The sequence below is a fragment of the Molothrus ater genome, chromosome 4 (genome assembly GCF_012460135.2).
Source record: "Molothrus ater isolate BHLD 08-10-18 breed brown headed cowbird chromosome 4, BPBGC_Mater_1.1, whole genome shotgun sequence".
Taxonomy (NCBI): Eukaryota; Metazoa; Chordata; class Aves; order Passeriformes; family Icteridae; genus Molothrus; species Molothrus ater.
This window is the reverse complement of record NC_050481.2, coordinates 70,826,935-70,841,180: the sequence shown is the minus strand read 5'-3', so window position 1 is coordinate 70,841,180 and position 14,246 is coordinate 70,826,935. Positions and strand designations below refer to the sequence as shown.

The following is a 14,246-nucleotide window of genomic DNA, read 5'->3' as shown; positions in this document are numbered from 1 at the left end:
GGGAGGCAAAATCGCTGCTCATTTGGGGAAAAACGCTGTCAGCTTTAATCTGAGGGGCTCCTGAAGGTGCTGCCCCCTTACCTGGTGTCCCCTCCCCACACTGGGACCACTGTGACAAGAGGAACAGGAGGCATGAGCTGGTCCCCACTGCCAGGGCGAGCTCAGGGCTCTTCTCTGTGTGTTGACACCTTCTGGGTCCCTTTTGGGGTCCCTTCTTGGGTACCTTCTGGGGTCATGGAGCTCCAGTGTCCCTGGGCTGCTGCATGGGGGTGTTCTCTGATTTTGGCAACGTGACCACAGTTTCTCCAGGCAGAGCCACGTCCCTCCCTGAGTTCTGCCTTTTTTTGGGATGGCTCCTGCCTGCTGTGGCAGCCCAGGACAGGGACAGACCACGCTGTTCCTCCCTGAGGCTCCTGCACATTTGAAATCATTATGTCCCTCCCCCCTGCTTTATTTTTGGGTGAAAGACCCAAATTCTTGAACTGCTGCCGTGGCCCTCGGCGCTGGCTCTGCTCCCTGGCTCTTTGGGGACTGTCCCCTCCCCAGCAGCAGCACTGGGCACCTTTGGGATGTGGCAGTGAGATCAAACCTCCCACACCTCCCTGCCAGGAGAACAAGCCCTGCACAGCTCCTGTTCCCCTCAGAGAGCTGTCCCTGCCCTGCTGAGCCCCCACATCCTGAGCTGCTCCATCCTCCTCCCCCTGCCTGGCCCTGGCTCTTCCCGCACTGGGAGTCAGAAAATATTTCATCTTTCTGTCTCTGCTTGCCAGAGGAATGTGAGTGAAGGGCTTTTAGCTGCTCAGACCTCTTGATCTCCAGCTGCTCTGAGCTCCAGACAGAGCTCAGAAAATCCCCTCCCTGGTGCTGATACAACCTGCTGGACCATAATTCTGATATTTGGCTCTCCAGTGTCCATCACGCTGGGACAGAGAGCTGGGAACACTGAGTGCTCAGTTTGGCCATGCTCAGGATGTTTTTGGGGAGATCAGCAGGATCTGGGGATTTTGGGGGGCTGCCATCCACTGGAGAGGAGCAGCAACGAGTGGGATTCCCACTTCAATGTGGCTGCTGGAGGCTCCATGACCTTCCCTCCAAACTGAGGTGGGAATTGGAGCTCTGGGGTTTCACCCCCATCTCTGGGTTAGCTCAGGGGAGTTTCCAGTTTCCCTTCCCTGCATGGGCTTGGCTCTAGGAAGGAGCACAAGCTCCAGATGTGTCTTGGAGGGGAAAAGCCACCAGCAAACAGCTCTGTCACCTCCTTGCCACCTTCAGCTGGAGGGGTTTCACCCTGCCAGGCTGCAGGCAGGGAGGGATGGGTGTCTGTGGGCTGCAGCATGGCTGGCTCTGGTCATCCCCCGTGTCCCTGGCTGGCCAAGAGCAGGGACGGTCACTCAGAGTCACCCCCGTGAGTCCTCTGGGTGGAGCACTGACTTTGACCCTCGTTCATGGAGAAAGTTTCCTAAATTCCAGAATAGACTGGAATCCCCAAAAGTGTGAAATAGATTACAGAGAGCAGTTCAGGTGTATCACTTGGTGAGAAATTGAGGTTTTGGGATTTTTAGTATGTTGTGGATGGCAGCAAGATGGAGGGCACAGGGTGTCATCCTGGGCTTCTTCTTCACGCTTCTTCTTCCTCCTTCTCCATAGGTTTGGGTGGCATTTTGTAATTGGGCAGAAAAGTCTGCATTGTGGGCTCTGTGGGATCAGTTATTGGGTTAAAAGGGAAAATAATCCAGGTGTCAGTTCTTAATTGGATAGTTTAGTCTTAAAAGACCTTGGAATAAGAGGTTGTTGGCCATTTTGTGTCTTCTAATGAAAAGCTGCCCAACCTGCAGTAGTGAGGCTGTTTTACTGATAAAAAATAATAAACACTTGAGTCCCAACACAAATTTCTGTCTCAAGTGTGTTGGGAAGGATGAAAGTTTGACAAGAAAGTCTCACAGATATGTGTGTGCTTAGCAGAAAGCTTTTTGAATGTTGAGTCTGATGAAGGAATAGAGATGGAAGCAAGTTTTAATATAGAAGAAAAGAATTGCTGAGCCAGTCTCACTGGATAACCAAGGAGGCAAAGGGTGTGTGAGTTACAAGGGGTTTTTATGGCTTAGAGCAAAGGATAAACCCACCCCAAACAAGAAGATGTTTTTACCAAGCAGAAAGAGAGCACAGGCAAACAAGGCAGCAAATGTTGCAAGTAGAAAAAAGGTCTCAGAATTTTCCACTGCAAGAAAACTGAAAAACAACTTCTGGCTTAAACTGTAATGCACTAACTTATAGTGATTGGAGAACAGTAACATGAATATGGTAATTACAGTAGTTATGATAGGTCAGAGATAAAAGTTAAGGTACAGATTGGTTCTACTGGATGAAGATGCTCAGCAAAGAAAAGGATATAATGCATTGTGACCTAAAGAAAAGTCTATAATGCATCTATAACCTAAACTCAGGGTCTCCAGGGCTGCCTGCAGCTGGAGCTGACAGCTGGAGGCACAGGCTCTGTCACCCACCACCCTGGATGTAATAAACTGCATTTTGGAGAGCTGCCTGGAGTCCCACATCCCTCATTTCGGCTCTTGCCCAAGTGCCTTCAATCCAGAGCCAGAAAACCCCACAACTGGTACCCCCACGCGCTGGGGGTGGCTCCAGCTGTCCGTGTGCTGTGCTCTGCAGGGTGACAGCAGGAAGCTGGAGGATGCCAGCGCGTACCTGTCGCTGCCCTGGGAGCGGAACGCGCCGGAGCCGAAGCTCCCCTCGGGCTCCTCCTTCCGTGTGAGCGGGGCCGCGGCGGCTCTGGCCCCGTCCAGCCGGGACAGCTTCCAAATCTCCACGCTGGTCTGCTCCACCAAGCTGACCCAGAACGGTGAGTGCTGGCTCCCCACAAAGCGGGGGGAGCTGGGGCTGTGTCCCCTCCCTGGTGGTGCTCCCACCTGCGGGACCATAATTCTGATATCTGGGTCTGCAGGGTCCATCACACTGGGCTGAGATTTGGGGACAGTGAGTGCTCAGTTTGGCCATGCTCAGGATGTGGGAGTGCTCAGTTTGGCCATGCTCAGGATGTTTTTGGGGGGATCAGCTCCATCTGGGGATTTTGGGGGGCTGCCATCCACTGGAGAGGAGCAGCAGCGAGTGGGATTCCCACTTGAATGTGGCTGCTGGAGGCTCCATGACCTTCCCTCCAAATTGAGGTGGGAATTGGAGCTCTGGGGTTTCACCCCCATGCCTGGGTTAGCTCAGGGGAGTTTCAGCTTCCCTGGGGTGTCCCCTCAGCCAGGGGAAGGGCCCAGGGGATGGGCTGGGCTCTCCTCCCAGCTGCTGCAAGGCTGGAGGGTGGGAATGGCTCATCCTGCTCTGGCTGAAGTGCAGGGGGCTCAGGGGACATGGCCTGGGTGCCTGGGGATGTGACATACGGTGACAGCACGTGGCTGCAGGGTCCAGGGCACTGTGGCTCAGTGTGGAGGCCTCAGGGATGAGGCTGCTGCATTCATTCCCTTCCTGCAGCACAATTTTGTCCCCTACAACCACAACCTGTTTAAGGTTGTGCTTCATGGGCTTGGCTTCAGGGGGTCCCAGTGGTTGTGGGAGGGGGTCCTGGCTGCTCCTTTTGGGGGAGCAGGGGGTTGGTGACATTGGGGTGTGACAGGGAGTGCTCAGTGCCCCGTTGCCCCTGCCCAGTGAACCTCCTGGGGCTGCTGAAGTGGCGCTCCAAGCCCAGCCTGCTCTCTGGGAACCTCCAGAAGCTGATGAACGTGGATGGAGGCGAGGTCATCAAGGTACAGCCAGCATTTCCTCCCTCCCTGGTTCCTGCCCCCCACTCCCCATGCCCAGAACTGGGTTTTGGGCAGTGCTGGGGTCAGCCCTGCCAGCCCTGCTGTCCCCCCAGTTCCTGCAGGACACGCTGGATGCCCTGTTCTCCATCATGATGGAGCACTCAGACACCGATGTCTACGACGCCCTCGTGTTTGACGCCTTGGTGAGCACCACCTGTGTGGGTCTGAGCCCCTCCCAGTGCAGAGTGGGCACTGGTTGGACTGGGACAATGGGGTTTGAGTGACCCAGCACAGGGCAGGGCTGTTCTGGGGGACGCTGTCCCTTTGGGGGACAATCCCAGCCGTGTTCAAAGGTGTTTCTCCCACACCGTGGCAAGAGTGATCCCAGTGATGGCTCAGGGTGGGCTCAGGGTGGCAGAGGTGTCCCCCTGCCCACACCAAGCCATGCCCCTCCCTGCTGCCCTCAGGTTTTCATTGTCAGGCTGGTGGCTGACAGAAAGTTCCAGCATTTCAACACGGTCCTGGAGGCCTACATCCGGCAGCACTTCAGCGCCACGCTGGCCTACAAGTGAGGGGCTGGGACACGGGAGGGACAGGGATGGGACACGGGAGGGACAGGGATGGGACAGCTGGAGTGGGGTGGGACAGGGATGGGACAGCTGGAAGGGTGGGAGATGGGGCTGGGACAGTTGGAATGGACTGGAACAGGTGGAATGGGGCTGGGACAGATGGAATGGGGCTGGGACAGTGGGGACAGGGGAGGACAAAGCTGGGACAGCTGGAATGGGGCTGGGACAGTTGGAATGGGGATGAGACAGTGGGGACAGGGAGGGACAGGGCTGGGACAGCCAGGATGGGGCTGGGAAAGCTGGGATGGGGCTGGGACAGTGGGGACAGGGGGGCACAAAGCTGGGACAGCTGGAATGGGGATGAGACAGTGGGGACAGGGAGAGACAGGGCTGGGACAGCTGGAAGGGTGGGGGACAGGGCTGGGACAGCTGGGATGGAGATGAGACAGTGGGGACAGGGAGGGACAGGGCTGGGACAGCTGGAATGGGGTGGGACGGTGGGGACAGGGAGGGGACAGGGCAGGGACACACACGGACACCCCTCCCCGCAGGAAGCTGCTGTCGGTGCTCACTCAGTACGTGGAGCAGGCGGGCCGGGGCGAGCCCTGCGAGTCGCTCCCGCGCACCTTCAAAGCCCTGGAGTACATCTTCAAATTCATCGTGCGCTCCCGCCGCCTCTTCGCACAGTGAGTGCCGCGGTGCTGGGCCTCCCAGTGCTCCCAGTGCCTCCCAGTGCTCCCAGTGCCTCCCAGTGCTGCCTGTGCTTCCCAGTGCCTCCCAGTGCTCCCAGTGCCTCCCACTTCTCCTAATGCTTCCAGCACTCCCAGTGCCTCCCAGTGCATCCCAGTAGCTCCCAGTGCCTCCCAATGCTGGCAGTGCCTCCCAGTGCTTCCAGTCCCTCCCAGTGCTCCCAGTGCTGACCCTGCCCCGCAGTGACCTCTGCCACCCCTGACAGGGGCTTTCCAACGAGCTCTTAAAATCCTCCCATGATGGAAATGGTGAAATGCCCCGGGCAGTCTGTGCCCCTGCACGGCTGCTGCTGTGCTGGGAAGGTTTCCTGGAGCCTGGTGGGCGGTGGGGATGGAGCTGGGGGGTCTCTGAGGTGCCCCCCGAGCCCAACCCTGCTGTGATGAGCAGAGGAACAGGGTGGGTGCCTCCACAGCTCAAAGGTCAAGGTGCCCCCAGGCCCCTCCAGAGTCCCCCCCAGGCCTGGTGTCACTTGTTCCCTGTGGGCACAGGGTTCACATCCAGCCTGGGTGATGCACAAACACCCTCCTGGCGTGGGAGAGGAGGAAATCAGGAAATCCAGACCTTCCTCTTTCATTCCAGGTAGGCAGCACCGAAAGCTGAAGTGTCCTGAGGGAGCAGTGAGGGATCCCCACACACACAGGGCACAGGGTGGGCACTGCTGGCACTGAAAGCTGTGGGATCACCCCATTCCCAGGCACCCTGGTTCAGCAGGAAGCTGTTTTTGGGGGTAAATGAGGGCTTTGCCTCCTCCACCCCAAGCCCAGGATGTGCTGGGGTTCTTGTGTTTTGTATTTCTTGGGAATGATGAATCTGACTCCATGTTCTCAGAAGGCTCATTTATTACTTAGATATAATTTGTGTATTTATATAATTGTTATAATTTATATAATTTTAATATTTTATAGAGAATTTATATATAAATGATGTATATTATTATATTATATTATATTATAGTATAGTATAGTATAGTATATTATAGTATATTATAGTATATTATAGTATATAGAATACAGCAAGGATACTTACACAAGGCTAAAAAGATAATAATGAAAACTCCTGGCTCTCTCCAGAGTCCCAACACAGCTTGGCCCTGATTGGCCAAAGAGTGAAAACAACTCCCAGCAGAATCCAATGGAACAATCACCTGTGGGTGAAAAATCTCCAAACACATTCCACATGAGCACAACACAGGAGAAGCAAATGAGATCAGAATTGTTTTCCTTTTCCTCTGAGGCTTCTCAGCTTCCCAGGAGAACAATCCTGGGTGAAGGGATTTTTTCAGGGAATGTGAATGCCACACCTGTGTCCCCTCCCAGTGGCACTGAGGAGCTGTGCTGGTGTCCCTGTGTCCCCAGGGACTGTCACATTCGCTTTGCCCCACTCTGGATTAACCAGAGTTAATTAACCATGGGGTTTGAGCCCTGTCTGTCCTCACCCCTTCTATCCCCTCCCAGGTGCTCCAGAACATCACACCCAGCACCTGCCTCTCCCTCCTGTGTGAGGGCACCGAGCACATTCCCAGCTCAGAGCGCTCCTGGCAGGAGAAATGAATTAGCCAGCTTGTTTGCAAACAGCCCCCTGAATGAGTTTGCCTGGAGCAGAGGCATCCCTGAGGACATTTAGTGATTTTATAGAGCTTCCCTTTATCTCAACATGCACTAACACGGGCTCCTCACATCCTCTAAGTGCTCTGAACGTGCTGCAATTTGTACAGGCTGTAATCGACAGGAATTGGGTTGTAATTAGAGCCAGTTGCTGCAGATTGCTGCCTCTGGGATTGCCTGTGCTGCTGCTGAAGCTGGACAAGCAGAGCCTGCAGCTCCTCTGAGGAGCCCAGGTAGCTGCAAGGATGACTGAGCTCTGTCCTCCACCTTGGGACACCTCTCTGTGGCCCCAATGGCACCGTGGTGACGTCTGTCCCTCGCTGCTTCCTCCTTGCTGCTTCCTCTGTCTGCTTCTCCTTTTCAGCCACCACTGAGAGTGGCAAAACTTTCTCTGCCAGTGCTCATTGTCCACAGATTTTGAGGTCAAATTTTGGAGCAACCCATGGCAGGGGGTGGGACTGGATGGGCTTCAAGGCCCCTCCCAGCCCAAACCAGTCCATAATTCCAGGATTTCCTTACATAGCTGGTGGCTGGATCATTTCTCTTGCTACTGCTTGGTGTCAGTTGTGGTGGTGTTCACAGGGGTCCCAGGATAAGAGAAGAGATGAGAATCTTGACTTCATGTTTCAGAAGGCTGATTTATTATTTTATGATATATATTATATTAAAAGAAAATGATCTATTAAAACTATACTAAAAGAATAGAAGAAAGGATTTCATCAGAAGGAATAGAAAGGAAAGGAATGGAATGATAATAAAATCTTGTGACTGACCAGAGAGTCTGAGACAGCTGGACTGTGATTGGCCGTTAATTAAAAACAACCACATGAGACCAATCACAGATGCACTTGTTGCATTCCACAGCAGCAGAAAATTATTGTTTACATTTTGTTCCTGAGACCTCTCAGCTTCTCAGGAGAAAAGATCCTAACAAAGGGATTTTTTTATAAAATATGTCTGTGACAGTCAGTAGTGGGGGAATTACCCCAAACAGTGCCCATTCCTGTGGTCACACCTCAGCTTTGCAGTTTTTCCTGCAGCTTTGCACATCCCATGGCTGAAATTCCCTCGTTCAGTTTGGTCTGGTCCAGCTGGTGAGGGGGGATGCAGGGCTCAGGAGGATCCTGCCCAAGTGGGAGGGGGCTGAACTGCTTTGAGAGGGTCTTGGGCTGCAAAATCATGGAAAAGAGGCTTCTTGTAAAAAGAAAAAATGTGGTTTTTGAGTGGTTCTGTGGACATGGTGGGGCAGTTGCTGTGGCAGTGCCAGGGCTCACCCCTAGATCCACCCATGGATCCAAAACTTGATGGATGAGTATAAAGAATTGGGATGCTGTCTTGGTTTGGAAAGCCAGGTGTGTGCTAAGGAAGGCAGGAGCCTCCCCTGAAATGGAAAATGTAAACCCCCTCCCTGTGAATTGTCATAATTTTGAAATTAAGGGGCTCTCAGGCAAAGATATGGGAGTAGAAATAAGAGTTTTTTAATAGGGAAGAAAATGAAAATAAAATAAACAAGGCAGTAAAACAAAACAACACTGCCAGAGTCAGACCATGCCCTGTCCCCTGTGTGTCAGGGGGTGGCACAGCCCCATCCCATGGGGGCTCAGCCCTCCTGCAGTGCCAGCTGTGGCTCTGCTGGAGCAGGGATCCTGCACAAGGGGGGAGTTTTCCTCTGCAGCTCCAGGGCTGCTGGAGATGGGCCTGGGCTCCCTCTGGCAATGCAGGGCAGCAGAAGCTGCTCCTCTGGCAATGCACTGGGCAAAGGCTGCTGGGCTGTCCCAAACCTCAGATTGGATCCAGGTAGGAATGCTTGGCTCCTCCCCTGGGCGGAGCATCTCCCCATGGGATGATGGAATTGGATCAGCCATGCAGGGACACTCACTGGCCATGGACAGAAGAGAATTAATAATGAATGGCCCATGAACAGCAGAGATCTCCTGGAGGGAGGAGTGGCTGTGGAAGAGATAAAGAAAAACTGCCCAATGAACAGAAAATATCTGCCTCACCTCTGAAGGTGTCTAGAACACACACATTGCCTTGCAATCTGGGATAGATGCTGGGGAAGGGGTGTGGTGTAGCATTCACATCCTCTGAAAAAATCCCTTCACCCAGGATTGTTCTCCTGGGAAGCTGAGAAGCCTCAGAAGAAAAGGAAAACAATTCTTATCTCATTTGCTTCTCCTGTGTTGTGCTCATCTGGAATGTGTTTGGAGATTTTTCACCCACAGGTGATTGTTTCATTGGATTCTGCTGGGAGTTGTTTTCACTCTTTGGCCAATCAGGGCCGAGCTGTGTCGAGACTATGGAGAGAGTCAGGAGTTTTCATTATTATCTTTTTAGCCTTGTGTAAGTATCCTTTCTGTATTCTTTAGTATAATATAATATAATATAATATAATATAATATAATATAATATAATATAATATAATATAATATAATATAATATAATATGATATAAGTAATTTATATACAAATTATATATAAAAATTATATAAATTATATAAATACATAAATTATATATAAATAATAAATGAGCCTTCTGAGAATTTGGAGTCACATTCATCATTCCTGCCTTCGTGGGGCATTCCCAGCAAGCACAGCAGTGTGGTGACAGCCCAGTGACTCTGGCCCTTGCAGGCTCTACGAGGGGAAGGAGGTGGCCGAGTTCCAGCGCTCCCTGCAGCGCTTCTTCCTCGCCCTCAACCAGCTGATGCAGTCCCCGCTGGAGGGTCCCACCCTGCTCTCCCAGGTAGGGCATGGGGGGCCCTGGAGGGCTCAGCTGTGCTTTGGGGTGCCAGGGAGGGTGCCCAGGCCAGGCACTGGCTGTCCCCTTGCTGGGGTGACACTGTGTTGCTGTGTGTGTGTTTGTTTTTGGGGTGACAATGTGTCATTGTATCTGTGTTCAGTTTTGGGGTGACACTATGTCAGTGTGTCTGTGTTTGTTTTTGGGGTGACACTATGTCTCTGTGTCTGTGTTTGTTTTTGGGGTGACACTATCACTGTGTCTGTGTTTGTTTTGGGGTGACACTGTGTCAGTGTGTCTGTGTTTGTTTTGGGGTCATACTGTGTCTGTGGTTTTTTTTGGGGTGACGCTGTCACTGTGTCTGTGCTTGTTTTGGGGTCACACTGTCACTGTCTCTGTGTTTGTTTTGGGGTCACACTGTGTCTGTGGTTTTTTTTTGGGGTGACACTCACTATGTCTGTGTTTGTTTTGAGATGACACTGTCATTGTCTCTGTGTTTGTTTTTGGGGTCACACTGTCACTGTGTCTGTATTTGTTTTTGGGGTGACACTGTGTCTGTGTTTGTTTTGGGGTGACACTGTCACTGTGTCTGTGTTTGTTTTTGGGGTGACACTGTGTCTGTGTTTCTTTTGGGGTGACATTGTCACTGTGTCTGTGTTTGTTTTTGGGGTGACACTGTCACTGTGTGTTTCTTTTGGGGTCACACTGTGTCTGTGTTTGTTTTTGGGGTGACACTGTCCCTCCTGTGTGCAGCCCTCAGGAGCAGCTGCCACCCCGTGTGCTGCCCTGCTCTCCCCAGGGTCCCCCCTGGTGCACCCTGAGCCCCCCAGCCCCTCACTGCCCTGGGGCTGTGCTGTGGATCTGGGTCAGCAGCTGGGCACAGTCCTGGCCACCCATGTGCTGAATTCTGCAGGAGAAAATCTGGGAAGAGCTCCTGGGGGTTGTCCCCATCCTGGATCTGGCCTGGGTTCCCTGCATTTGGGACAGGCTGGCCCAGGGGGCTGGGGCTGCCCAGAGGGTGCTCTGGGAGCCCTGTCTGAAGGCAGCTCTGTGGTGTCCCTGCAGGGAGCAGCTCTGAAGTACCTGCCCACCATCCTTGAGGACGTGTTTGGGATCTTTGACTCCTCCACTCTGGGGTAGGGTCCTGTGTCCCCACCAAGCCCAGCCCCTTGTGCTGCTCAGCCACCTCTGTACCTGCCTCCAGCACAGAGCTGAGGGCAAGGGCAGGCAGGGGGGTCTGGAATCACCTCCTGATCCCCTTCCCAGTGCAAAAATGGGAGAGTTCTGCTCAGTTTTAGCCTGGGAACTCAGGCCCATCTGGCTTCATTTTGGGAATTCAGGCAGGGTTTGCCTGCTGGGTGCCTGTGGTGGGCACAGCTGCCCTGTGGGACCATCCTGCCCCATCCAGGGGCTCCCCCCACCCAGCAGCCCCATCCTGAGCAGAACCTGGAGCTCCTGCTTTAACTCCTCTCCTGCTGGCAGGGCCGTGCTGAGGGACTTTGTGGGGAACCTGCAGCCCCAGCGCCTGCTGAAGCAGAAGCTGCAGTCCCTGACTGACATTGCCAGCAGCAAAGCCTTCCAGTGCCATGGTGAGAGGGGTCCTGGGGGCACTGCCCTTGCTGAGCTCACCCAGAGGCCGTGCACAGGGTGGGGATGAGTCCCTGAGCAGGGACCCCTCCTCTGCCTCATGCCCGGAGTGGCTCCATAGCTGGGGACAATTCCCTCATGGCTGGGATGGCTCCATAGCTGGGGACAATTCCCTCATGACTGGGATGGCTCCATAACTGGGGACAATTCCCTCATGCCTGTGTCCCCTTGTGTCCCCCAGAGTGCAGGGAGCTGGTGCTGCAGGCAGCCCTGCCCATCCTGCAGGAGCTGATCCAGGCAGGGGAGGAGGAGGACGCCTGCATCGAGCTGCTCAGCAGCATCCTGGAAGTTCTGTACCAGGCCCAGAAGGTAAAGCAGGAATCAACTGGGCAGTGACCTGACCAAACCCCTCTGAGTGGGGTTAATCACCAGTCCCTGGCCAGGATATTGTTGGAGATCACTGACTGTGGGTGTCACCATCCCAGCAGGAACATGCCCAGGGTGGGACACAAACCTTGTGTTTTCCACCTCAGTGAGTTTCTGCTGGGTTGCCCAACATCCCCATGAGTGGGGAAGAGGCTTCCAGGCTCAGGGATGACACTGACCTGAGGGTGGTGGGGACATCAGCAGCTCTGCAGAGCTGGGAGGAAGATGGAGAGAGGGAGGAAGAGATGAGGGAAGGGAGGAAGGTGAGGATGCATTGATAATAAATCGTGAAAGATCTGGAGAGACATTTTGTGGTATTGGCCAACCAGACCAAGCAGGTTGAGAATGGCTTTTCTGGCTTTGAATAAATCAAACAAATGGTGTCCAAGCCTGATGCATTGGCCAAGGTCACCCAAACATTGGTTTTTTGGTTGACTCACAGACAGGATCACGTTACTTAAGGCAAACAATGAAGTAATAAGGCGCAAGTATGATATCTGGTTAAGCTTCATATTTTCTTTGGTTTCCTTCCTGATTCAAGGCACTTTTTCTTTTTGTCTTTTCCCAATTCTATTTTGGGACAGGCCAAATGTAACTAAAATTTCAATGGCCTTATACCTCGGATGAAATTCTGCTGGTCAGTGATTGCCAGTCACCCCCTGGGCAGCATCACAGTCCAAAATGAGGAGTGATGGCCCCAAACATGAGGCAGGGACATGGTGGGCACCCACCCACCCAAATGTGACCTGTCTGGGGTGGGCTGGGGCCATTCCTGGGGGTCTCATCTCTGTTTTGGTGATTGCAGAGTGCAGAGAAGCTGCGAGCGCGGCACAAGGACCGTGGGGACATGGAGCTGGTGAGTGTCCCTGCAACACAGGGAATGGTTTGGGAATACACAAGGCTCTGTTCCTGCCCTTCCTGGCTGCTCTGGGGTCCCTTTTGGGGGCCCTTGGGGGGGTTCGGGTGTCCCACCTGCAGTGCAGTGACTGTGGGAGCTGAGTTGGACACTGCATCCTGGGAGGGTGAGGGGGTTCATTAATCCCCACAGCACCAAGAACCCCAAGAATGGGATGGAAGGCTCAGAAAATGTGGTGAAAGGTCTCATTAACTTTGAAACCTGAAGTAGCCTTTATGGAGAGCATAGTGGGATGCTCTGGGGGAAGACTCTGCTCTTGCTTCAACCCCATGAGAGCTGATCCCACCTTTACCTGCCCAGCATCATCCCCATCATCCTCAGCCATCCTTGGCTGTCCCCGTTGTCCCCAGCCACGTGGCCACAGTGGAGGTGTGCAGAGATCCCAAATCCCATCTTTTTGCTGGAGCACATTGCCTTGCTCTGACTCCAGCTCCGGATCAGGCTCCATTCCCGTGTCACCACCCCGATGTCACCAGCCCTTGAATGAGCCATTCTGGGACACCTCCCACAGCTGGGACGTGCCTTGCCATGGCCCTGCCACCTCTCACCTTGCAGGCACAGGTGAAGAAGCACATCCAGGTGATCCTGGAGCGGCTGCTCCACACGGTCAATCGCAGAGTGATCGTCCTGGACCGGGAGAACCCGCTGAGGGTGAGTCCCACTGTGCCGCTTCCCTTCGGGCCACACGGGAGGGGTGTCACTGCTTTGGGGGCCTGGCTGGGTGTGACTGGCTCTGCTCCTCGCTGGCCCTGCTGCCAGCACCCAGCAGGATGGGGATGGATGCCAGGGATGCGCCCAGGGGGATGCAGGGGGAAGCAGGAGCTGGAGCAGCCGGAGAGCAGGGGGGAGATGGGGCAGGAAAAGCTCTTTTGGGAGCAGTGAAGGGTTTGGGCTGCATTATCTGGAAATATCGGCTGAACCCGGTGAACCGTCGCAGTTTTACATGCCAAAAAGGTACGAGGAGCACGCTGGACACGCGGGAAGGGAGGCGGGTCAGAGGAGCAGCGATGGGAGGGGACAGAGCCGGGGCTCGGCATCTTCTCTGGGGACAAACCCAGGAGCTGCACTGCGTCCTTGGGTGGGCGATGAGCTGTGTTGGTGTGCGTTCTGGAAGCTCGGAGCGGGGAATTGCCGTGCCGTGCCGTGCCGTGCCGTGCCGTGCCGTGCCGTGCCGTGCCGTGCCGTGCCGTGCCGTGCCGTGCCGTGCCTGGGGCGCTGCGGGCAGCGGGAGCGGAGGCTCCGCCGCCGGGGCCGTGCGGCGATCCCAGCGCCGGGCTGTGATTCAGCCGTGACTCAGGGAGGAGGTGCGTGCGGGGTCGCGCTGGGCTCCATCCCTGCTTTTACCCCTCGTTCCCAGGCTCTGTGAGTCAGAGCCGAAAGCGCCGGGCAGCCATGGAGGCGAGGGGGGATGAGGGTGAAATGCAGCCCAGGGCAGCACGGAGCGATCCTCAGCTGTGCCGCGCTCCCGCTGCTCGCTCGTGGCTCCACAGGCGCCCTCTGGCAGCTCCCCCTGCACGACCCCTGATGCTGCCACAGCCCCTGCCTCTGTCGGGGGTCCCAGACCCTCCAGCTCCAGCTGCAGGGAGGGGCTGAGGAGACCAAAAATCCCTCTGCCTACAGCAGGACAGCACCTGTCCGTCCATCCATCCATCATCCATCCATCATCCATCCATCCATCATCCATCCATCCATCATCCATCCATCCATCCATCCATCCATCCATCCATCCATCCATCCATCCATCCATCCATCATCCATCCATCCATCCATCCATCCATCCATCATCCATCATCCATCCATCCATCCATCATCCATCCATCATCCGTCCATCCATCATCCGTCCATCCATCATCCGTCCATCCATCCATCCATCCATCCATCCATCCATCCA

General features: G+C 54.5%; 1 protein-coding gene across 1 annotated transcript in view; it reads left to right on the top strand.

Moving 5' to 3' along the window:
- Nucleotides 1–14,246, top strand: part of LOC118686309 (dedicator of cytokinesis protein 2-like) — a 52,227-nt gene that overhangs the window by 8,869 nt on the left and 29,112 nt on the right. The window contains exons 18-28 of the mRNA XM_036382459.1: nt 2,668–2,857; nt 3,670–3,767; nt 3,878–3,967; nt 4,232–4,332; nt 4,885–5,019; nt 9,321–9,432; nt 10,492–10,562; nt 10,909–11,015; nt 11,255–11,382; nt 12,245–12,295; nt 12,911–13,006. Of these exons, the coding sequence (XP_036238352.1) occupies nt 2,668–2,857; nt 3,670–3,767; nt 3,878–3,967; nt 4,232–4,332; nt 4,885–5,019; nt 9,321–9,432; nt 10,492–10,562; nt 10,909–11,015; nt 11,255–11,382; nt 12,245–12,295; nt 12,911–13,006 (1,179 nt within the window). The remainder of the gene's footprint in view (nt 1–2,667; nt 2,858–3,669; nt 3,768–3,877; nt 3,968–4,231; nt 4,333–4,884; nt 5,020–9,320; nt 9,433–10,491; nt 10,563–10,908; nt 11,016–11,254; nt 11,383–12,244; nt 12,296–12,910; nt 13,007–14,246) is intronic.